We start from the raw sequence: 25048 nt of genomic DNA, 5'->3' as shown, positions 1-25048 counted from the left end.
TTAGGGTTATTCAAAGGATTTAAGGAGTACTTAAATACAAGTAGAGAGGGCAGGTAACTGAACTCTCTTGAAATTTAATGCTATTTTCAGAAAATGCAATGTTTCAGTGGCCTGGTGACTTGGTGATGCAGCCCTGACAGTGCTGGGTGACAGGCAGGCTCTTCCCAAAGCATCTCTTTGTGGTGCTGCTTGGAGTGATCTGGCTCTTTATCTCGCATTCCCTTTCCCTCTCCTTTACTTCACCAAACACTTCTCCCATTGAAGAGACAACCTTGGAACAGTGGGAACCACTGCAAACAAGACACAGTCTCCTCACTTGTTGCTTGTGAGCAGGATCTGAGTCCAGCTGATTTGTCTGATTCCTCTTATACCACTTTGGTACAAAGGCAATAAGGAGATTTGGGGTTAATTCCCTTCTGAAGAGCTGTGAACACCTGTAACAGAGGCTCCTGTAGCATCAGCTTCTTGATGATGTGAAGAGGATTGTATGGATTTTAGGATATTGCTCCCTGTATAGAATCTGAATCTAATCTTGAGGTGGCATAAGAAGAGTAGCAGTGGCTATATCCTGATTCTTGGTTCCAATTGCACACCAAAGATAGGTGATAAAATATTATTTGCATTAATTCCCATATTTGTTTACCACATTTTTTGGCTCTGGATAAATATTTTCAGCTTTTCCCCCTACAGTGAAAGTGCTGATGTTGGGGCAAAAGGAAAGTGGGGTGAAAGTGGGTGGAAAGCCACGTCACTGCTTGCTTGATCTTGTAGAAATCAGACTAAAAAATAACTGCATTAATACCAACCTGTAATTTCATTAGGATGAAATATGGTCATTTTAAATGTAAACCCACTTATTTTCACTTCTGGAGCTTTAAGTGAAAACTTGATTTTGCTCTAAGTCCTGTTTGGAAAGTGATGCAGTTGTTTAAGATGTATATATATGGTGAAGATCATTCTTTTTCTGTGTGAGATCTGGACTTCTTTTCACTGTACAAAATGCTTACTGTGCACCCCAGGTTCGCCTCCCAAAGCCTCCACCAAAACCAGCTCAGCAGAAGGGAAAAAAGCCACAAGGTGAAGAACCTGCCTGTCAAAACAAGGCGTCTGTGGGGGTGACAGGCACACAGCTCCTGGGAGAAGGAAAGCCAAGTACACGGAACAGGAGGCGTCCCCAGGCAGAGCTGCAGCAGGTGAGGATTTGGGCACGACAACAGCACCCAGCTCCCCATGTTCATTAGCTCCATATCCATCTCCTGGGGGTGGGTGAGGAGGAACAGGGCTGGAAAAGAGCCAGGGGCTCTGTCACAGACTCCAGGAGCTGGCAGATTCTTGCTAGCTTCCAGTATTCCAAAGAGCAACCTGAGTCTCTGGTAGGGCAGGGCTTAAGTGCCAGGAGGCCAGTGCCTGACCTGCCCCAAATCTGGCACCTCCTAGTGCTGGATCAGGACCTGGGGTAACTCTAAACTTACTGAATTCCTTTCAGTACACAGAGTTACTGTCTGCACCTCAGCGGGCTCCCTTGCCCAGGCCTTCCCTAAATCCAGTGCAGCAGAAGGAAGACATGGGGCATGAGGACCACTCCAGCTGCTTGAGCAGGCCCCACACCCGGAGAACACGCCGGCAGTTCCACATGGAAGAGAAGCCACTTAGAGTTTCTGCTACATGTCAGGAGCCTGAGCACCCAAAAAAGGTGAGGGGTTTGGTGTTACCATAGAACAGTCACAGTGCCTTGAGAATGAAAGATCAGCTTTTCTAAAAATAAGAGTTCCAAAAACCCCTTGAAGGTTCAACTACGTGTATGCAAACTGCCTTGAACACTAAAGATTTGTGGGTAATTGCCTGTATGCACTATTGGCCAGTTACCACTGCAGTTTGTGCAGCTGCAGAGCAAAACCCTGCACGTGGACACAGATTGTTATTTCCCAGCTCTTCTATCTCCCTTCGTGGACCCTCTTGTTTGCTTGGTAGAAACTTTGTTCAGTAGTTTCTTTCTCTGTGTAGTGTAAAACTTCATAGCACTCATTACTTCAGTCTTTAAATTCTGAGTTTTACATCAGAGGATTTTAGCAGTTAACAAACTCACCTTGAATATTATTGTTGATTTAGTGCATAAAAGGGTTGAATGAATATTTTCAGTCTTACTCTTCAACCATACAGGAAAAAAATTGATCCGTTTTAATACAAATCATACAGCACCACAACCATCTCAGTGATCACCCTGTACTCCTGTTCTCTGGAGCTCTGGTGTATTTCAGTGAGTGGATTCCATCCTGGTTTTCTTTCATATCAACAAATAACTTGGTTAAATGAGCACAGAAATGCAACTTTAAAGGTGGCTTAATGATTAATCCAAAATTCTTTGCTTCAAGCAGTCTGATCATCACTGCCTGGAGACTCCGGTACAAGCTGAGAGAGGGAAGCAGCAAAAGTACAGCTGTACCTGAGAGCACCAGGCAGGACAGTGGTGAGCAGAGCCGTCCTGGGAGATGTTTTGGCTGCCAGCAAGGGAGATGGAGTCTGACAAGTCAAACACAACTCTGGAATAGGAAAATATTCCAGTGTTACTTCCTAGTCCTCAAATGTAAAGTTTTTGCAGAAAAGAGACCAATCACTGGGCCGGTGGTTAAATTATATTTGTGTTTGGATTTAGTTTTTCTAATGGAAAAGCTGCTATTCCAATAGGATTAAACGTGCTGTTTCTATGTAGAACCATTCTGTGGTACTCACTCAATATTCTGCATAAGGGGGGACTTTAAATGGGTGTCCAGATAACATTTAAGCCATTCAAATGAGAAAGTGGAGAAGGAAAAAAGGCAGGATTCTCTTAGCTTCATTTTGCAAAATTCCTCTCGTGTAATTCAGGAGTTTGGTAATGGAAAGGTCTGTAGGAAGCCAAAGCTGTACCTGGCACTAATGGACAGTTGAAAAGAGTAAAGTCTGGGCTAAGTGAGAAGTGGGATTGTGGTGTTTGGGGATCCCTTTCAGAGGTGGAGGGTGACCAAGGACAGCATTGCTGCTGGAGATGTAGAACAACCCTGGCACCCCTGGCCAGCCAGAACAAGCCCCACTCTACAAGTTCCTTGTGATGGGCAGAAATTCGGCTTCACTGTGAAATGCAAAACTTACACAAATCCAACCAGCACATTCACACTTAAAATCATGTCTTGAGTTTCCAGGATAAACCTTTATTAGTAGGAACAGAGGAGAGACCGAATATATTAAACATTTTTGGATAAAAGTCAAAGATAAAGAAGAATTTCAGCTGTAGACTTCAATAGTAAATATAGATACGTCTATTTAGGAGGTGTTTAACTATGCCTTATGTTACACGCTTACCATACAATATCCATACAACTGCAAATTCCAGAGGTAAGACTCTGTAAGAATTGTAAATGCTTTCTCTAGGATAACTTAGATACCTCAATGGCATCTCTGGTTTTTTTGATTCACATCTCACTTCATATTAGCTTTATAATCACAGCTATTTTTCCCCTGCAGGAAGAGACTGCAAGAGATCTGCTACCATTGGATTCTTACAGAACACTCTCAGAATCCCAAAAGAAACACAATCACCTTGTAACTCCAGTTCCTGCAGCAGCATCCCAGGCTGGTGCTGACACCACTCGTCCCTCTCTCTCTGTTGCGTTTAAGCTGGCATTTGCTGATCAAACCTACCCCTACACTGCAGCTGTTCTGGTGCTTCTGCTGCTCATTGTCCTGTCCTTGTATCTGCTTTGATGTTGCTGTTCCTGTGTCTTCACTGGGAGTGCAGTGGTGCTCCCACCATGCAGCTTTTTCCTAGAGTTTCTTCATTGAAGATTTCAGTGTCAGGGGCTTGAAAAATAATTTTTTTAATAATCCTGTCAGTACATGCCTTGTACGGGCAAGTTCTCATCTGCACTCAATAGTTATGGATTCTCTGAGCTATTTGTGTTGGCTTCTGTTATAAATGTTGGGATTATTTTTTGTTGCTTGTTACTGAACCTTTTGTTACACCATTAAAAAAGTATCACTAAATACAATGGAGTGTGGTCTTTAATTAGTCTGGCATTGGTGTGGGGCTGTCTTTATACTGTGTCAGAAACCTTCAGTTAAACACTGGCACATTTTCCTCTTCCACTCTAGTTCACTCCTACTCCTTGGATTTCCTTACCTTATTACAATAGGGACATTCACCAAAGATGACATTAAAACTCTGTCTGCTGGTAGGAAGGCCTTGTAGCCACTGCAACACAAGAAGTAGGTTAAAAGTCACATTGGTTTCATCTCCAATGTAAGAAACACCTATTAATTACCAGAGTTCAGCTGATGAGCAGCTGACAGAGCACATGCAAAGACAGTGGTTCCCTTTCCCAGAGTGCTCATGTGGGAATTGGGGGTGACAGGACAAGTGACTGCCACAATGTTCCTTATGGGCTCTTGCTTAAAGCAGGATTTAAGTGGCCAGTGCTTGTTGTCCAGAACGTGCCAGCTAATGGCAGTTTGTGCCACTGATCACTTTACCTCATAGAGACAGGCTTGGTGGAAAGGCTGCCCACAGCGAGGATCATCACACACTTGGTCAGGTATGCTGCTGTCCAGCCGATAGGCATAGCAGATCCCACAGTCCTTGGCAATGTCCTGCAACACAACAGCACAGTTGAAAGGCAGGGGTGGGGCTGCTCACACACAAACACCTTCACCTGTGGTTTTGCTTTTGCAGCTGTAATTACTAATTTTTGCTTTTAAGATATAAAAATTTATGTCACAATAGCTTAGAGTGACACTGGGTTCCAGGTGTGCAAGACTTGACTGTGTTATATTTCATCCCTTACTGAACTACATCTCATTCAACAAGCACTTTCATACTTTTGGGCGCTTTTTCTTTATTAAGCACTGTGATTTGTCATTATGATTTGACATGAGATACAAACCCTCAGTCAGATCTTAATTTACAAGCTTCATGAGTGAAAGCAAAGCTCATAATCCAGTATTAAAGCATTGTCAAGAATAAGTTCCCAGTTTGTTTGAAATGCACCAGTATTTGGAGGGCTTCTTGTCCCCTCTAAGCTGCTCCACCTAATTAGAACTGAAGTCATCAACATCTGTAACAGAATGTTTGGATTTTTTACATCTCATTAGCCACTCTGGAACTTCTTTTCCGTTTAACAGTGGAGCCTGTTATCAATGCCCTCGCTGCTATGAAGGCCACAGCGAAGTGTGCACCTCTAATCAAAGGTTAACAAGCTCTGACAACTGTTGCTTGAAGTTCAGAAGTCCTTGTGACAATGTATTAATCCAATTACCTCTGAAAAGTCTCTGATTGTCCCTGGCTCTTAGAAAGTGACCATTTAAATGTGACTTATTCAGTAATAACAACTGGTCGTTAACCAAAACCAACTTACGCTTTTTTCCAATACAGCACGAGATGGAAAATCAACTCCTAGGAGCTCTCTCAAGTTTTGTAACAAACTGATTTCTGGATCCCTGCGGGTGGGAGAGAGGGAGAGAAAAATCCACACAAGGAATGGCAAACACCAGTTGGGTTTCCAACCTGCTTTACCGGGGACACTCACCACAAGTGCATGTTGTTGTTGAGTTTAGTTCTCAGAGGGTTCACTTCTGCAAACAGACAGGAATAATGGCGTCACCCCAGTGAACCTCCCACCTTCCAGGTAGGGATTGGGATCAGAGATCTGAGTCCAGAGGAGAAACCAGTGGAATTTGCTGCCTTACCATGGTCTGCTCCAAGGAAATAACATTCCGGAAGCATGTTTGGATGGCGAGGATCTACCTCTATGTTCACTGAGACATTGTTCCCTGCAAGGAGAAAGCAAGGCCATGGGGAAGCTTTGCAAAGATTAGAAAAAAGAACAATTTTAAAAGGCAGTTTTAAATTGGCTAACTCAGGCTGGGTTTCATTAGGATAAATAATAACAAAGTTGGGAGGTACCCAAATGATAGTACAAAATATCAGTATATATCAAATATTTACATTTTCCACAAACTGTAATTAAAAATAGCAACTGATTAAGAAAAACCTGTCAGGCTTGCATTTCTTTTAGACTTGGCTAAACCTTTACATTTATTCAGAAATAAATGTAATCAACCCGAGCTAGCTGACAAAATCCATCCAAAGTCTTGGTGAAACTTTAAAGGTAGAGACATGTAACTTAATAATTTGTCTTTATCTTTTACAGTCAAAAAGAGAAGCCCAAACCCAATATTAAGCAGCAGAAGTCAGTCACCTCCTGAGCAAATTCCAGGATCGAGACAACAATACTGTATTTTCAAAAGAGCAGATATTTGGCTTTACAAGACACCCCATCATGCCTGGAAGGGCTCTGTTCCTCAGAGGGAAGCAGCTCAGTGGTGCTCTGGATCCAGCTCCAAAACATCACAGCAGAGTCTCTTCTGAAACAAGCCCAGGTAAAACCCAACCTTTTCTGCAATTAAAGCTGTGTTAAGCTTTCCATCCTGGAAGAGGTGGGAATGAATGAAATCAAAGTTCAGTGGTAGCTGATGGTTCTCTGTGACTGACAACAAAGGGCTCAAAGCCCTCTCCCTCCTCTGCTCAGCTGCTTCAAAGCACTTTTTGAGGCTTTTCTTCCCTTTTCCCTGGCCTGTGGCAAAGGGCAGTAGGACCAGGACAAAGCCCCCCTGACTGCACACAAAGTGATGTCTGACCCACAGCATTCCAACAACTTGCTGAATTTTTCCCATCCTTTCCTCCACTCCCTCTACAGGTGTCAGGGACAACTTGGGTCCAACTCTTGTATTCTCACATTTCTACAATTTGCTATTGATGATGTGGATTTTATATAATAAAATTCCTTATCCTATGTATATTAAGACCTTAAAATGCCAGACACCACATATAAACTGAGGAACATTTTCAGGTGTTGACAGGGAAGCCTAGTTTCTTCTTTTTTATTTCTGTCCTTTCCCCTTGCCTCTAACCCCCTTTTTCCCCTCGGGCTGCACTGTAATAGTTCTTCCACTCCAGGATAGTAAGAATCTAAAGTTTGAAACTCTGGAATCTGTGATTGAGGTAAGAGCTTCACCTAAGCTGTTTTTTCACAAATACTGATTTTTCTAGGGTTACCATGTAAGTGCTTAGCTGTTGACAGTTCCATGTTCATAATTCACAAATACACAAAGTTTTCCTGCAGAAATTTTCATTTATCTGACACCAGAAAGTTGTGATGAATTTCCCAAACAGGATCAGCTTGTTATGGAAAGTTATTTTTTTTAATATGCAAGAGGAGTTCTGTCTTTGGTTTAAAGTGCTGCCTTTCCTTTCCCAAACCCAAAGAAGCACCATCTGATGAGACAAGCAGAATAGAACAGCTCCCTGAGTTTTACTTCTCAAATCCACTGTATGTATCCCTTTAAATCTTTTCCTACCTATTGCAATTCTTCTGGTTGTAGCACTCCGTGTGGGAATTTCTGGCTCAAGCACCCAGGTCTTCCCATCGATTTCATCAAGGGCATCCCAGAATTCCTTCAGTGACTCCAGTGCTGCCAGGAACTGATTGTAAATGTCTATTAAGGAGTTCTAAGAAACAAGAAATTGAAACAGATTTCATTGAGCTTCCACCAGTGACCTGAGAGAATATGTAAAAAACAATTTACTCATTTAAGGTGTGTTGAAATCCATGTGTGTTCTAGTGTATAGTGATAACATAAAGCATGGAATATCACCTAACAACCTCATCATTATCTCAAAATTAAGCAGTATAAAAACTGGTGCTTAAGATCAGCTTCCAAACCCTGTAAATAAGGCATGAAAAGGAGAAACCATTTAATAAGCAGAGGATTACACATGGGGGATTTCAATATTTAAGAGTGGATTACATAGAATCAGAAATATCTTTCATTAGACAAGGCAATATACAGGACAGCAATGCAAACGAAATCTCTTGAAATTATCAGTGGGCAAAAAGAAATCACCATTTCCCCAGGAAAAGACTTCTGCAAGAGGAGAAAACACTTGGTGGTCGAGAGGAATCCTTTGCAGGTGCAGATGACCATTGAGGGACAGATTTTGGATATCTTGAGGTTCAATAGAAAAAGCAAATGAAACATTGTATTCTCAGACAGGCCTATTTCTATGAATGAAACAAAATACAGAAGGAATTGTTTCCTTTAATCTGTAGTGATTATATTCTTCTTTGCTCACCTGGACAAAGAGCAGCAAATTATCCGAGTGTTCTCAAATGAAGAAATAGAATTTTTCTACATAATATCTTTTTATATTTTGTGCATGTGTATTTTAGAAAGAAATGGCATAGCTTGGAAATAAAATGTTACATTTTTTCCTGCTGTTGTTAAATGGTATTAAAGTAGGAAAGCACCTAAGCAGAGAAGTGTGACTTCTGGCTATCTCAAAATGTAACGCTTATTATCTTTAAAAGCATTTTGTTATTTTTATAATACCTGAAGTGATATAATAGTGTCAGTCACTTACCACATCTTAGAGTATAGTATCTTCATCTTAAGTACTATTATTTCCAGTATTTTAATAATTTTCACACAGTCCTGAAATGTGATCTTTTGCGCTCTGATGACACTTAAATTAATAGCATAATTTTCTGGTACTTGCAACAGTTGCTTTCCATTTTGATTTTTTTACATTTTTCTATATCACATACAGATAAATCCTCTAATAATCATTTTTATCTTTATCTTCTGGGAATTCAAAGGGTTTCACTAGAAAAAAGAAATATCAAGGGATTATAACCCACAGATAAGTTTTAAAATCCAATTAATTTTAATACTAATTGTAATTTTTCAATGATGTTCCTTAAAAAGGTAGTTAAATCTTTTTTTTTTTTTTTACACTGTTCATTTGATCTTATTTGCATGCTTCACTGCTGTTGCCAGCTGTCTCCTGCTCTATACATAAATGCATCTATAGCTATTTAAATACATCACCTGCTTGTTATGCAAACTATGAAAATTCCAAGATTCCTTTTTATTTGATTAACCAATTAATTTTGGTTGCTGCCCAGCACTTTTAGAACAGCCTGAGATCACACTTCTCTTTGGTCTAAATTACCCCAAGACCACTGTTAATAATATCAAACAGCACAACTCTGTTTCATGGCCCCCTTGTACAAATGAATTAGAATTTGTGTGAAATATGTCAAAATTCTTTGGGAAACAAGACATTCCTCATTCAGAGTGTCAATGCTGCTCACCCTCGCTGTACAAGTGCTCACAAAGCCAAACTGGATCCTCCATCCTCCATAAACACATTGGCTTTGATGGGTCCCAGGAACTGTGACCTCAATGTCACCTCTGTGTTATCAGATTCCATGGATCCTGCATCCATTCACACCACTGACTTTGTCCAGGGAAAATCAGATACTCAGCCTCCCTGACTCTAAGAGGAACACACCTTCTCTTTCACCAGGAAAATATCATGTGATTTCTCAACCTCTTTATTTCCACTTCTATCCTCTGCACTCTCATTTCCACCTCATCACCAGGACACCTCAAGCCAATTCCTTTCTTCCTTCAATTCACACATTCTTCCAAACCCACACTTATTACCCATACACCATTCCCTCCAATCAAAGGAATAAGAAAGAATGGGGGAAAAAAAAAATCTCACTCTTGGTTCTTATTTCTAGAGCCACAGAAGCTGAGAAAAATAAAGAGAAAATCTCGAGTCTGCGCCTGCCAAAAAACCAATGAAGCCTTTCAGGAACTTCTAAGAAGTGCTGTAACCTATATGGCTGTTCTGCCAAATATCAAGCATCTGCTCCAAATCCTGGATGAACTAAATACTAATCAAATGGTAGTAAAAAAAGTTCTAATTAAGGTAAATACAGAACAATTTATTGCAAATTATTTTTCAAAAACAGAAAAAATGCAGTCTTTATTCTGGGATTTTTTTGGCTAAAATTCTTCCTAACACAAAATTTGCTTATCCAAAATTAAAACAACTGCAAAACCCCCAATAAGAAATAGCCTAAACTATAGGTACCGTTACCTTTCTGCCCTTTGTTAATTAATAAATAAAATACAATTTAACAAAGCAAACAGTCATTAAATGGAAAAGGGATCACCTAAAGAATTTATGGTTCCTTAGATCTGTTTGGAAACAGTTTCTCAATAACAGCAGTTTAACAATTTCACCCCTCCTTAACAGAAGCCAAGCCAAGACACAAGCCTTAAATCTTTATGAAGTGTCTTGTCAACCATCTCCATTTTCTGCATTTACAGCTGGTGCCTGTGAAGTTCCTTTGCCAAGAAAATGCACAATTATGATGCTTTTTATTGTGTTTTCATCTAAATAACCCAAGAATAATGTCATTGCCTCCACTCCACCTTCTGCACCTTGCATTCCCGTTTCCTTGCTGGCTGTTGCACGACCTCATTAGTCATTAATTTCCACTCACATGACCTTCATGTAGCAAGCCAGGTGGGCAGTGGTCAGTCTGGAAACCTCTCCCTGATGTGAGACACCCTGATTCTGCAGAACTGCACTTCCAGCGTGTGCTAAAACTGGAGACGGCACATTTATCTGGTTCTTTAGAAAAAGGCTATAACTGAAATAAGTAGATGTTCTTGCACTTGTCATTGAGAAGCACTCTGCATTTATTTGGCACTTAGAGCAGGAGCAGCAGCAGCAGCATTGCCCTTGGTGCTGATTTCTTACTACTCTAAAACGTCTCCTCTGAGCCAGAATCCACTGGCTGTTGCTGCTCATGCTGTGAGACACCTGCACTGGCTACTGGGCTTGTCATGACGCACAAAACCCCACCATCTTCAGCTTGACATTGTGCAAGTTATAATTATTCATCCAAATGAATATGTCAGAGCAGCAGCAGCAGACCTCTCATCAGAGCAAAAGAAAAATACATCAAAACATTATCAACCCAGCAGGAAGACAGGGACCATAAGGAAAATTACCCATTTTTAATATGGATGCCATAAAGCCATGTCTATTATTATACGGAAGGGAAAAAAAAAAAAAAAACAACAAAAAAAAACACCCTCAAGTTTAAAATCCATGAGCCTGAAATAGGCAGCAGCACACAGAGGGGGTGGAAAAGAAAAATCAATTACCTGCAATCTATTTATATTTTCTTTCATAAGAGTTTATATTCTAATGGTGCCATTCCACCAATTTAGATAAGCCTTGTCAATTTATACTTTAAAGGTGTAATATTAAAAGTTTAAGACCAACTGGTACCAAAACACCATGTTATTTCACTAGAGAAGAGGTATAGACTGTTCTTTTTCCCTTTTAGGAAACAAAATTTTCATGCACTTGAATACCTGCTGAATTCTGCTCCCAGGGGTGTTGCAGCATTATCTAAGCTTAACCCGTATTTTATCACGGTGTGAGGGCTGCTTGCCACAGTGATTCCCACACATTTGGAAAATAAACACAATTTACACAATTACCAAAGCCATTTGTCCCCACAAGTGTTGGGTTCATGTCACCCACACATGTAAGGTCAATTTGCAAAAGCTGCTGTACAGCTAAAGCATTTCTGTCTGCTGGTATTTAGTTCAGGATTAGAGCAGGCTCTCTGCAGCTCATGATTTTAGAACGGGCTCTTCACTTACACACAAACACCTTTTGTTCATGTGTTCAAATAGTCCCCAGGTAATTCTAATTGGAAAAAGATTTTAAGCATCAGTGTTGTATTTTTAACAGAGGATTTTTCCTTGGCTGTAGTGCCAGTATCAGTATATCTACCCCCTTTTTTAACTTGTCAAAGGCTGCTCTGTCAGGTTTTTCCAGAACATTTTATTAAAACATGAGTCTATCTTTAAAATTACTAATAGTAAACACAGAGAAGCAGTCACTGTCAGGGATGTTTGAAATGTTGTTAATTTGAGGCAACATAAATTTCAAGGCTGTAAAATTAATAAAACACTGTTGAAAATATGTATTAAGTTTGAGGTTAAAAACAGCACTTGAAATGCTGGCTGGAGTGTAGGGATTCTAGTAAAATTCAAGGGAATAACATTTATTTAAACTGCTCCAAACCATATCAGAGAATCAAAACCTAAAATTACATAAAGAAATACATTTTCATTTGCTGTGGTTGATCTTTACAGTTATTTCCTCTCAATATTAGTGGGTCTGAGGTGACAGAACCTTGAGCTCTGCAGCTCAAGGTATTAATTTTTTTAATAAAAAATTATAATTTTTTATTAAGCCCAGCTTAAACTCATCCCGCTGCAACCTCCCAGCCATGCTCCCTATGTAAGTTGTTATTTATTGCTGGGGGGAAACCCTTGTAAGAGTTAAAATTATCAGGTGCAGCCATTTATGTAAAAACTATTTTCCTGATTTAAACAAAATATCAATTATTTTCTACATTCAAATTAACTTGTATCCGAGTGGTCACATTTAAATTCATTTAATATAGCACACATGCACTATTCAGGAAGAAAGGTACATAAAATAATGTGAAAGACCTACAAAAGACAGTGTGGTTCTTCATAGCAGCAACATCAGTTAAATTAAGAAATCAGAATTTCATTAAATACTTTTCTATATTGATTATAACTGGAAAAGTTTTATTAAATTATGAAAGCTCTGTAGGATAACAAACTGGGGAAAAGTTTATAGGATAACCAACTCCTTTTTTCAATGTCTGTCAGCTTTATAGGGTGTTTATTTTCTAGAAGATAGTAATTTTTTCTGCATTTCACTACCTTTTCACTTTTCCACCATAATTCCTAGAGAATTTTCAGTCATAGGAACAGCTTAAAAAAAAAACAAGTACATACAACATGCAAGATATATCTCATGGCATGGAAGATATTAAAGGTACTGTGATAAGGAATATGAAATTTGGTGCTATTACATTTTCATGAGCATGTACAGAAATAAAACACACACAGGGAGAAAAGATGGAGTTAAAAACCAAAGCCAACCCCTTGCTACCACCCCTCCATTGCATATGTATTTTTATTTTAAAAAGCTGCCTAGTCCAGTAGTTACCTGTGGCATCCAGGAAACAGCAAATGGAACAGGAAAATCCACAAGGCAATCTGGTGGTTCTGTGGGATACTGAGGGAGGGAAAGAAAATACAGTTTGGGATTTTTTTTCCCTTAGTGATTTAAAATCAGATTGATACTCAGCTGCCAAATTTGATAACAAAATATGAGCACTTCAAGCATCTTGAGAACTTGGCTCTTAGAGGAAACAGTATGTAAAGCATTTTCAGGAATAGTTATGAATGTTAATTATCATTTAAAGAAGAAAACTACATGTAAATGTTTTATATATCAGTATTTAGTAAAGGCAAGAGAATCACAATTTTCTGTGTTCAGTGGTCACAAAGGAACATTAAAGAAACTTTAAGAAACAAAGCATGAATTTTTTTTTTTAAATTTCTCCCCAGTTATACATACTAGAAAGCAAAGTTTAAAAATCAAACAACCCTTCCAAGAGTCAAGAACTAATTTTCATTTAAACTGAACTATTTGTTCTGAATGGTAACATTTTGGTTTTTAAAACTGAAAGTAAAGTACTTAACTGTTTAAAAGGAGATGAGTGAACATAGATCCAAAAAAAAAAAATCCTCAATCCAAATTAAGAGATAACAATAAGAAAAAACTTTTAAAGGCTGTACTAAAAAAAAAACAAAACAGCTATAAAAGGTTTGATAACTCCATGACATCTTAGCTATTACAGTTACAATCAAATGTGTGTGTCAGAAATAATCCTGTTTTTCTTAGGCCAGTTTAAGCAATTACTAAATACAATATTTATATTGGTTTTCTGAGCATGCAGCTAACTTTATCTGGAGAAAGCATTTTCATAGCCCTTGCTAGATCATTCAGATTATCACCAAGTGATTATCTGAACCTAATATTAATTACTACACAACAGGCAAATCCTTCCAGTGGCCTATTTGAAGCCTTGGGGTCTGAAATGCTCCTGCACTGATCTTAATCAAAGAAACAGCATAACAAAAATAAACACACTTTTATTAAAGCATGTTTTCAAAAGAAATGCCTTCCCAAAAAAGACTTCAGCCAAGTCTTCTCACATGTAGTGTCTGTGTGTATGAAGGCAAATCAATTCCCCATGTCACCAAAACAGTATTTCACACACAAATTTTATCTGGCAAGTTTAAATGCCAGACATGGTTTAAAAAGGACAAGCAATTGATCCTTCATCATCAAAAACACTTGAAAACAAAATGAAAAAAATAAAAAGGATGATTACTTATTAAAACAGACAAGTCTGCTAATCTAACCTTTTTATTATATACATCTTTAGTTGTTAGATGGTGCTTTCTTCTGCTATGAGGAGTATTCAGCTATTTTATTACTATGATAAAACCCCACAAGCTTCTGTACAGCTACAAGGACAGAAAATGGGACTCTCCATTCCCTCAGGAAAGTGCCAAGTTAAGGCTGAACAGAACCAGCCAAGGCACCAGTGTCAGTGTTTGACCATGACAGCTGCTTGGGAAAAATGAGTATTGCCCTATAATTTTTTCTGCATTTTTATACTTTCAAACAGTTAAAATACTTTGCTTCTGTTGTCCTAAGAGCAAGAAAACCTTAGGGCAACAGGTTGCATCAAATTTCTAGTGTCACACAAAGTATATTTATTCCTTATAAACAACACAACCTGGTTCCTCTCCTTGCATGTTAAATAGACCATAATTGTACTTCCTGATGGATTTTTTTCCATCAGTGTATTTAATAATGGACTGAATTGCAAATTAATTATGCACTCATTACTCTCTGCATGTAGGACAGTTTTACTCTTTCTAAAAATCTACTTGAACAGCACTCATTCCCAAACAGTATTTTTTCCCCTCATTTTCCCCTTCAAAGGTAAAGCTTGTTCATGTTATGTGAGACTAAAAAACTTTTTAAAAAACCTGGTTTGTAAAGGAATACAGGATGCCTGTGAAGGTGGGATTTCATGCTACAATACCATGCCCTTTCCTCACGCTTTCAAGATTATAACTTGAGATGATGGACCACAGATAGTCCCAAACAACATCATCCAGACAGTTTTAGATCCCTTTCTCCACTGGACTGACCTTCTGAAGGCAACAGTTATTGCCAGGCAATTGTCACCACACAGCCTGGATATTCACAACCTCTGATGAGAAATTTATGCCTTGAAATGAGACATTCTATGAAGAAACATTGTCATTTGAGTTCAGTAACAAGTACCAGGAAGAATTAAATTTTTTCTGTTTCTGCAAATGCCATGGGTTTGATTTGCAAGTATTGTCAAAAATAGATATTTATTTAGACTAAAAAGAAATAATTTTTCTGACTGACTTCAGTTTTCCATAAATCTTTACATCTGTGACTTTAACAGCAAGACTTGTTAATAACCAACTCAACATCCTCTAATTCTTGTTCTGTGCACAGTCTCTGGATGGAGTGATAATGAAGGAAAGTCTCCCAGATGGCTTTGTCTGTAATCCAGTAAAATGAATGCAATATCAAAGTGTTTATCATGTGATGCACAGATGCATCTCACAGATAACCATAATCTGATATTAATTTTAAATATAGTTAGTCTGAAATCTCAAGAAAAAATATTATTAAGTGACCTATTACCTTGCAGAACAGACACACCAGCAAGCAAACCAACCCTCTAAAATCCTAATGAATTAAGAACAATCGATATGTTTCAAGGAAGCCTCAAGATCTTCTGTCCCACATCAATTTACCTTTGCATTTAACTTGAGAGTGATGAGATGCTGTCGACCACAAGAGTCTTCAGCTTTTAACTTGACTGTGGTCAGCCCAGTGTCCACATAGACCACTCTGGAAGAGAGAAGAAAACTGTCAGAGCCCTGCAGAAAGTGTAGTTTGAAAGGTCTGCAACACTCTGATTAGTCTGTTACAAATATTAATCAGAAGGAGTTGCCAAGAATTTCTGCTGCTGCAGATTTACTGCTGTTAATACAGCAGCCTAGTGCTTAATGCAGTCATATATCTCTGGGTTATTTACAACGTGTGTCAGGGCTCACGCTGTGGTCAGTGAGCAGCGTGTTTCAGTTTTCCATCACCGGAACCTTTGACACACACAGCATGTTCCTGTCAGCCTCTACTTATGCACACATTAAACTTCCTGTCAAATCTTTGATCCATTTCTGTAGTTTCTTACTCTATGAGACTTTTATGCTCTTGATTTGCTTTTCTCTTCAATGAAGTTCTCTTTTATTATCAATACTATTATTGTGGGAGATTCAGTGCATATTGGTTCATATTCCAAAATCGATTTTCTGCAGAAAATAGTACCTGAACAGTTACAAGATGAGTTATTTATGATGATTTGCCTTCATTTCATGACAGTTGTACACTGTATTCATGCATCCTAGCAAGCAGAAAATACATACTAAATGTGAAAAAGTTTTAAAACTTCTGACTCTTTGCTTAAGATGTCACTGGTTTGTTTCTCCCACTACAATGAAGATAGATACAATTTTAAAATATATTGTTCTCTACAGGTAGATTTTGCTTAGTAGCTTCAACAATTGCCAAAACCATTCAAACCTCCCCATATATTTACAAGTAAACTGGGCATGTGTATATTTTGGCATTTTTACTATGTCATTGCTGTGTAAAGATAAAAAGCAGTCCAAGATAATTGCACAACTTATCACCCAGACTGATGGAAAGGCCTAACAGAGTTCAGAGAGAGCATCTGCTTGCTGGCGTAAGCAACATTTATTTTTTTTAAACCACTACATACTAGAAAAAAGTCATGGCTCTCTCAAGTGAAGCTGGCAATAGTTGTAGAGGCTTGTGGAAGAAAAAGTAGACGTACAGTAAAGGGTTGCACATCTCCAGGAAGGAAGGGAAAAGAAAATTGTCTACATCAATGAAATAGGCTCAATAGGAGGATCCTGAAAAATACAGATGGAAAAAGCAGTAGTAGGTAGGAAGAAGGGAGAGAGAGATTATTTCATGTTTAATGCTGATTAAAGAGACCTGCAGATTTCTGGGAGTATTTATCCACAACAACTGAAAGAAAGACAAATCTTGATAAAAGTGTAATTTAATTAGAGCCAGTTACACTTGATATACTTCAAAAGAATTAGAGGATTCTTCCTCTCACTGGGGGTGGGGGGAAATCATTACTCTTGCTTTGTTACAACTTCACCTCAAAAGTGTATCAAGAGTTTTACAAAGATGAGAAACTACCTCTATACCAGCCCTCCATCTACTGCTTCCTGGGCTGGGGACTTCCTAAAGCAGCAGCTAAGGCCCAGCATGGATACTGCAGTGAAAAATGCAGCAGTGTCTGCACCAAAGCACAGCTGGTGCCTGCAGCACTGTGCTGCAAAGATCCACAGCAAAGGAAAACAAAAATTAAAGGGAGGCTACCAAGGTGTCTGGGATTTTATCTGTTCTGACATTCATCTTCAATCTTGATTTATAAGAACAGTATGGATTCTTTTAGTTTAAAGTCACTTTTTGTATAAACACATAAGTAATTGGGTACATAAGTGATACTTCACTTCTATAGACTTTTATTCCTCTGTAGGCTCCATCATTTTATCACAGAAAAAATAAAAAAAAAAAAAAAAGAAAAAAAAGAAAAAAGGAATACAAGGAATCAGCATAAAGATGGAAAGCCTCAAGTAAATCTCTGAAGTCCAGCATGACACACAAATGACTGAGAGCACAGGACCAGGCAGGCTTCCCTGGAAATGGAGAAGGCAAGAGGAGAAGATACTTTGTATGAAATAAATAGGAAAGTATCAAGCATAAGAGTTTTGAGACAACATGGAGTTAAGAGATACTGGCAACTTTTTTGAATCCCCATGAGGATTATAAATCCTACAGGTGTTCTATAGTTGATAATTTGCCTTCCCAGGACACTGTCACTGATTCAATCAGCTTGATTAAGCGGGAGTATTAGAAGAGCCTTTCCTATAACTTTACTCCTGCAGTACTATCTCTTTCTCCCCAGTCCAAATCTTCCAATCTTTCAGTTGGATTTGGGTGCAGTCATCTTCCAGCAAGACCCAAAACATGCTAGGAATGAGTAAATCTGGGGCACACAACAAGCAAGGGTTTTTCCTAAGAAAAATCCTTAAATAAAGCTCAAGGTGTGAGCAGTGATTGCTCGTCACTGCCAGCACCAAACACAGGCAGTTCTGCTGAAAGATCATTGCAGGATGTTCTTAACTGCCATGCAAATAAAGTATCACCTACAACTCAAAATGAGCCTCAGTTAAGAGGCTTTCTTAGAGAGTCACTTCAGTGTTAAAAGCACTCTGAAATTTAAGGTGTGACTTGCTAATGGACTTTACACTGCCTGTCCAGGTTATTCTCCTTCCAAGTCAGAATATATCTGATGTGATTCCCTGTGTGCAGGGTAGTCCTTTGATCAGTGACTGACTTCCCCAACCCTTCTTCAAGATTTTGGGTTTTTTTTTGGTTGGTTGGTGTTTTGGTTTTTTATCCATTTTGGAAGAGCAAACATAATTGAAAATTTACTTCCCACATGTTTAAGAAATTTTACCTAATATTCTCAGACTTGAGTCTGAAATTTAAATAGAGTACAGCACAATTACACATTAACCATGGCAACCACTGACAAAAACTTCAGCTGATTTCTCAAGGGTGTTTTATATCTTTAAATAAAAGTGGCCCTTGAAGTGCACACTTAGTGTTAATCACATGTTGTTTATCTATATAGAGAAATCAGGTGGGAAAAATCAAAACTGTTCTTACACCTAAGGCTTCTTTATTTGATTTAGCACAAGATACACTTGTTAAAGTTTTGGGTTGAGAGCCTTTCAGAATCTCCCCTCCACTCATGAATTTTTTGGGTAGATTTACCTTTCTGTGGAATAAATAATAAATTCCTCTAAGAAGATGCTTGTGCTGAAAGAGCATGTTCTTTAAAAATTATTATGCTAATTCTAAAAAAAGTATGAAATCTCTTTATGAAAGCATAAAGGTACATGATGATTAACCATAATCTATATGGCTAGTCTCAACCAGCTGTACAAAATAGGGAAAAAGAGAACTCTAAATATTAACATTAAATATGTTTAATATACCAGTAGTTTATAGGTCAAAGAAGAAATAATTTCTTAGTAGTGTATCACCTTTCAGCACAGTTATTCAGCACAGTTGATAACAGGTTTGTTGGCTGTTTTTAATTTATAAACAAAGCAAAATCAGTTTCTGAATAGGGTAAATGAACAGAACAAGTACACTTGATATGTTCAGTTCACAAATACAAAAGAGGAATAGATATTCTAAAGATAATACTTGTTAAGAGTTAAAAAAATCATACCTATTCCAGCCCAGTATTTCTAGATCTCTGACAAGACAGGAGTAGTATTCTGGAGGCCGTGGGATGTGCAGGTCTTGTGTGTTCTTTAAAGCAATTTCCTGTTTAAAAGAACATTAAAAACATCATTAGGAGCAATTTCAATATTTTTGCATCTATTTAGCCATGTGATTTTTGCAATTCATTCGGAAATATTAAGCTTATGTAAAATTAACTGTACACTGCATTTGTTTTGTTATAGCCTCCAGCTAAAGCAGACAAAGAAGCTGTTTAGTAAATTACTTCAAATACTGGTAATGAAAACATCTGCAATTTAAAAAAACCTCCACAGATGTTGACAAGGGAGTCTTCAGATGCAAATATCAAATGTGTCTCTTTTTCAGCTAATAAATTTGAAGTCAAGCATCTTGACTGAATGAACATTTCAAAAGAAGGTTCTATTTAAGCTCACAGCTGTCTCCTGGGCTCCACTGCCACAAAAGACAACACATCTAAGATATTCCCCATATTTTATATATATATATATAAACTTTATATAGCAATCAAAAAACAAAATCAGTTTCTCAGTTTTAACATCACAGGATCCCTTGGAATAAGTTTTGGTACAGACACTCATCAAGCAAGTAGTAATGTTTCAAAAAGAATTTTTATCAAAAATTAATGTTACTGTGTAAAATAAGCCCTAACCATGTGTTTCAGTTGTGTTGTGCTACTTGCTCTTTAAAAGTGCATTTGAGCTAAAATTATGCTTACAGAACACATAAATTTATAACATTTAGAATAAAATTAATAATTTTAAATAAAATAAATTCAATTAAAATATAATTTATAAAACAAGTAAGAATCCTTTCTGCCCAGCTCTCCTACACCATCATCAGTGTTTTCATTCTCTGCAGTAACTGAGGATCACTATTTTGCTATTTTGAATAAATTACACTTTCACTGCATTCTCATTTTCTGAGTGCTTGTGTACATAGGCAAATAGATTGGAATAACTACTGTAAAGTATTCCAAAATAGACATTCTTATTTAGGTCTATTCCAAGCATAGCAGAGCAGCAGTGTAATGCCAGGAGGAATTTATGCTGTGGTTTTGAAGAATATTTCCTGTGTTTTATTCCTAAAGTAAAGTAGGTTGGATGAAGTATTCATCAGCAAGAATGCTCATAGAATAATGTTTCACTAATAGATAAGAATTCCTGGTTACATGTTTATTAGAGGGCTTGCTGCTGTTCAACCCCAGACCTGAAAAAATTTTAAAATAAGAATAAACAGCAGCCTCTGAAATATTGGGAAAGAAAAAAAAAAACTTTCTGCATTTATTTGTAAAATTGTTAGACAGGTGAAAGCAATCCACTGACTGTATAACCCACTGTATAATTACAAGCCTGCTTTACCATATAGACAATAAAGGAATTCCAAGAAAATCACTGTAAAGAGGATGGCTCTACACTGAGATCCCTTGCTGGCATTTTAAATTTCCTATAGCACTCCAACTTCCAAAAAATACAGTCACTTAAAATCCTAAAGGATATTTATACAGCTATTACATGAACAGCATATATACAAAATCATCTCTTTTTAAAAAAAACACAAACAAAAAAAGTAGTCACATATCAACGGAACAGTAATCTGTAAAACACAAAGTGAAACCCAAAGCTCTAAGAGCATCCCATGTCCCAAACATCTATTCTGCCACTCACCAGAACAGTTTTCAGCTCCACCATAAAGCTGACAAGATCTGGGCAGCTGTGCAGCCTCTGGAGGAAAGAGAGAATCAGTTAATTTTCTGCAACTCATAACTTCTGGTGATTCACCCCAACTGTTTTTCTTGTATTGTCAAACCAAACATTAAAAAGACCAAGTATATACCACGTGTTTAAATTTTCCAATTACAGAATAGAAGTTCCAGGAATCTTTACTGAGAATTAAACATCCCCTGGCATCACCCTTTTTTGTTTTTCTTGAAACCACCTCCATGAGATACAGTGTCTCAACCAGCACCTGCGGCAAAGGCTCCTTCTTGGAAACAAACTATTCCTTGGGACTCCAAGGCTGCTGTATCCTCACTCCAAATCTTCCTTTGGATACTGAGATATAATTTAGATTTCAAGAATGAACTGAATATAATATTAATAACTAATGTGAATTCTCTCCCTTGCATTGTGAACAACATAAATACATTAAAAAAAGACAAAATCTGTTTCTAATTAAGAAAGTAAAGAAAAATTCCAGTAAAATGTCATCAGTTATTTATTAAAAATTGTTCTAGCCTGATCTAAAAAAAAAAAGAAAATAATAAAAATTGAATAAAAATAAATATTTATTCCATCTATTTCTTGTTATATTTACTTGTAAATCCTCAGGCATTTAAAAATAAATCTTGGCTCTACAATTAAAGGAAGGTTCTTTAACCCTTTTATAATAGGTGTATGAGCACAAGATGTCACAGAATCATTACAAACAAATATTTAAGACTGTTTAATAATAATGATATTTAAATAAGTGGTTTTAAACTCCTATACCTGTTTTAAAATGTGCCGATACCCATGCAGGATCCTCTTCAGATGCCAGCTGCACTCTATCCTAGACAGAGTTTTGTACAAATTTCAAACTCATAGTACACGATTTTTAAAAGAGCAGAAAGCCTTCTATACACAACAGCTTTTCTTGGAAAAAAGCAAAGGAAGGAAACAATACTTCAAAACTGCTTTGAGTTTTGCGTTCGAAGTTACTTAAAACGTCCAAATGTCACTATGCCAAAGCCCATTAAAAATTGAGCAACAACCTGCAAAAGCTTATTCTGTGCCGAAAACAACAACATAATTCTTGCAAGCAAGTGTAACTTCATAAAATACAATAATATTTAAAAGTGATAACCTGAAAATGTCAAAGTTACCTGTAATGCAGTTTTAATTACCTAGCCTAGAATGTAATAAAGCTATGGAATGCCACATCTGCTCCCAGTTTGGAGCGAGCTGGCCTAGGCAGAACTAGGAAATACAAAGTTAAAGGCTCATCCATGTATGTGGATTAGCCTCTTTCACCCCATTTCCCACAGATTGCTGGGATAAACACAGAAATAAGAACAGGGCTTTTAAATGAAAGTTGGGCCATACCAATTAATGCATAGAAACAGCAAACAGAAAATGAAGTTAAAAACTCTGTTAATCATCATGGCTTAAATTGCTTACATAATTGCTGAAATTTACAACTTTGCACTGAATTTGCTGTTTCCCAAATGGTGACATATAAATGATCTATAAATACAAATTATATAAAATATATAATTTTTTCCAAGTACATTGCTTCATATATGTAAACACAACCAATTAATTACAACATGTTTCAAAGTTAATTAACAACAAAATATTTTGATATGCAATGCTTATTGTCAGCATTTATTAACACTGATGCTGTGCAATTTTGTTGCAAGGTTAAGCTGAAACCAATGACAATTAATTAATAACACTGATATTGAAAAAAAAAATAATAACTCATTTTCATATCCATTATTGCTTTTATCAAAATTAACTTTGTTACATCACACTTAAAAATTGCTACCATAAATTCTCTTACCAGGCATTTTTCAATTGCAAATCCACTGGTAGCAGTATCCTGATGTGGAAATTTTTACCCTTGAAAAGAAGTATTTGTTTAATAAGAAGGTCAGAAAAGAAAAATATTAGACACTTGTGGGAATGATTCCCCATCAGATCAGCTACTAAGAAAGAAACTTTGTCTTTTCTGTCTTTCAGGAGTATTATTCAGAATCTCTTTCCTTAGGGATAAAAAGCAGTATGAGTGACAGCTACAAATAATGTTGATTTTAATTCTGAAGCTGAAGTACTCTTGACCTTTAATTCACAATATTCAGTAAAAACTCTTCAGCACATCACATTTCATAAAGCAAACATAACACCTTTCCGGAGAAAAATAAACCTTATCCAAATCTGGACAGGATAAAAACATATAATTTAATCCAAATTATGCTACTGTACATGAAAGTTTGTCTTCAACTCCCATAAAAGACAAAACAGATGCTTATCATAAAAGTAACTACACTAAAAAGAACCTTGGGCACTGATCCACAGCACAATTCAGCAGAGTTTTATATATAAACTGTAAACAAAAGCAGCCTCAAGTACATAAATTTAAATTTTTTTCCTGTTAGTGCAATCCACATGGCGCAGCTTCTAAATCCCCCCTACTTGTATTTTCAGTCCTTATTGAGGTTCTCCTTCTATTTTACTATGGGATGATCAAAATTAAACAGAAATAAAGAAGGTTGGTGAAGCCTCAAAGTAAAGGGAGTAGATAATTTATCTTAAAACTTTTATTCCAGACTCTACCCCAGCTCAGGACACCTTGAAGTTAGGAGTACTGGGTCCCCAGCACAGGCAAAGCATGGACATACTGGAGTTAATCCAGGGAGGAGCTCTGAAGGTGACCAACATCTCAAAGCTTCTCTCCTGCCAGAAGAGCCTGAGGGAGCCTGGAATATTTAGCCTGGAGAAAAGAGAGATCATGGAAGACTAAAAAGGTACAGCCAGATCTGAGTGACACACATTGACAGGTGATAGAAATACAAGAAATATCACCTAAACAAAATGAAAAATTAATACTTTAGAGGGGATCAGAAACTGGAACAAGCCATCTAAGGGGTTGCACACTCCTGGAGATAATCACAACCCGACTGCAAATGGTCTAAAGCAACTAGTTAAGGCAGAGGACCTCCAGAGGTTGCTTTCAATCTCAATGTTAACTATATTTTTGACAATGCTAGTGGACACAGCCCATATATTTTTGCCATCTACTCAGATGAGTAAAGCCCCACGCTATTTCTAAATTAAAATACACTCGTTCAGAGCTGGGTGTGTGTGATACTTTAAGGAGCCACAGCTGCACGGTGTCAGTGAAGGCAAAGCCGGGCTGGGAGCGGGCCCCTCCCCTGCCTCAGGCGCTGCTCTGCCCCGCGCTTTCCCCATCCCCACGGACCGCTTTAGCTGAAGCCTCAAAAGTAAATTAAAGGAAAACACCCACCCATCAGTCATTTTTGTCGACTTTTACCACAGGCCGTGAACGCGGGCATATCCAGCCTTGCCCCAAAAACCACTTTTGACAGCGCAACTAACCCAGCCCAGAAGGCAGCAGGAAGCCATACCCCGGGCAAAACCGCGGGACGGCGGCGGGATCCCTCAGGGCAGGGAAATGGTATTCCCCACTTCACATTCCCGGTGGCCCAGCCAGGAACCCCGGCAGGGCGAAAAGCGCGTCCCTCCCAGAGCCAGGCGCGCCACGACGGGAAGCTGTGTCCCTCCCCAGGCCCGGCAGGGCAGGAAACATCCCCCCCTCCACCTCGGGAGGCCAAGCGGCACGCAGACCGCGGTACCTGGGCAGTGACAAAGCCCTCGTAGGCGGTGCCGTGGCGGTTCTGCGGCAGCAGCAGCGGGCAGTGCCGGAGCAGAGCCCGCGCCCCCGTCCCGGCCATGTTCCCGCCCGCCGCCGCCGTTCGAACGCGAGGCCCCGCCCCCGCCGGCGGGCGGCGCACGCGCCCGAGGGGCAGGGAGGGCGGGGCGGGCTCGTGAGGGGCGGTGCGCGACGCTGAGGCGGGCGCGCGGCTCTGAGGGGACGGCGCCCGAGGAGAGGCGCGCCCCTGAGCGGGGAGTGCACCTGGGAGGAGGGCTGTGTCGCTGAGGGGAGCACGGCTGAGGAGGGAGGAGCGCACCTGGGAGGAGGGCTGTGTCGCTGAGGGGAGCATGGCTGAGGAGAGGGGAGCGTACCTGGGAGGAG

The 25048-nt window shown here is 38.6% G+C and overlaps 2 protein-coding genes across 5 annotated transcripts in view; one reads left to right on the top strand and one right to left on the bottom strand.

Moving 5' to 3' along the window:
• The window catches only part of VRK2 (VRK serine/threonine kinase 2), a 39285-nt gene extending 32923 nt beyond the window's left edge, over positions 1 to 6362 (top strand). Inside the window, exons 12-15 of one of the 4 annotated variants that reach the window (XM_021527513.2) lie at positions 1020 to 1193; positions 1487 to 1693; positions 2376 to 2467; positions 3502 to 3611. In XM_021527513.2, coding sequence (XP_021383188.1) covers positions 1020 to 1193; positions 1487 to 1693; positions 2376 to 2447 — 453 coding nt within the window. In that variant the 3' untranslated portion in view covers positions 2448 to 2467; positions 3502 to 3611. Of the gene's footprint in view, positions 1 to 1019; positions 1194 to 1486; positions 1694 to 2375; positions 3420 to 3501; positions 4026 to 6182 lie in introns of those variants that run through there. The other 3 variants (XM_021527514.3, XM_021527509.2, XM_021527512.3) reach the window with 3 other exon arrangements.
• Positions 3168 to 24782, bottom strand: FANCL (FA complementation group L). The gene is made up of 14 exons (XM_021527515.2): positions 24648 to 24782; positions 22835 to 22893; positions 21781 to 21841; positions 20959 to 21015; positions 19260 to 19357; positions 15670 to 15766; positions 12959 to 13027; positions 7390 to 7540; positions 5719 to 5802; positions 5559 to 5604; positions 5388 to 5469; positions 4507 to 4623; positions 4157 to 4228; positions 3168 to 3837 (listed from the first exon to the last, which is right to left on the bottom strand). Exons 1-14 carry the CDS (start codon positions 24744 to 24746, stop codon positions 3802 to 3804), a joined length of 1128 nt encoding a protein of 375 aa, XP_021383190.1. The 5' UTR covers positions 24747 to 24782; the 3' UTR covers positions 3168 to 3801.
• Between the last annotated feature and the right edge of the window lie 266 nt (positions 24783 to 25048).

Source organism: Lonchura striata, chromosome 3 (genome assembly GCF_046129695.1).
Source record: "Lonchura striata isolate bLonStr1 chromosome 3, bLonStr1.mat, whole genome shotgun sequence".
NCBI lineage: Eukaryota > Metazoa > Chordata > Aves > Passeriformes > Estrildidae > Lonchura > Lonchura striata.
Note: the sequence above shows the minus strand (reverse complement) of the source record. Positions and strands in the feature narration are given on the sequence as shown.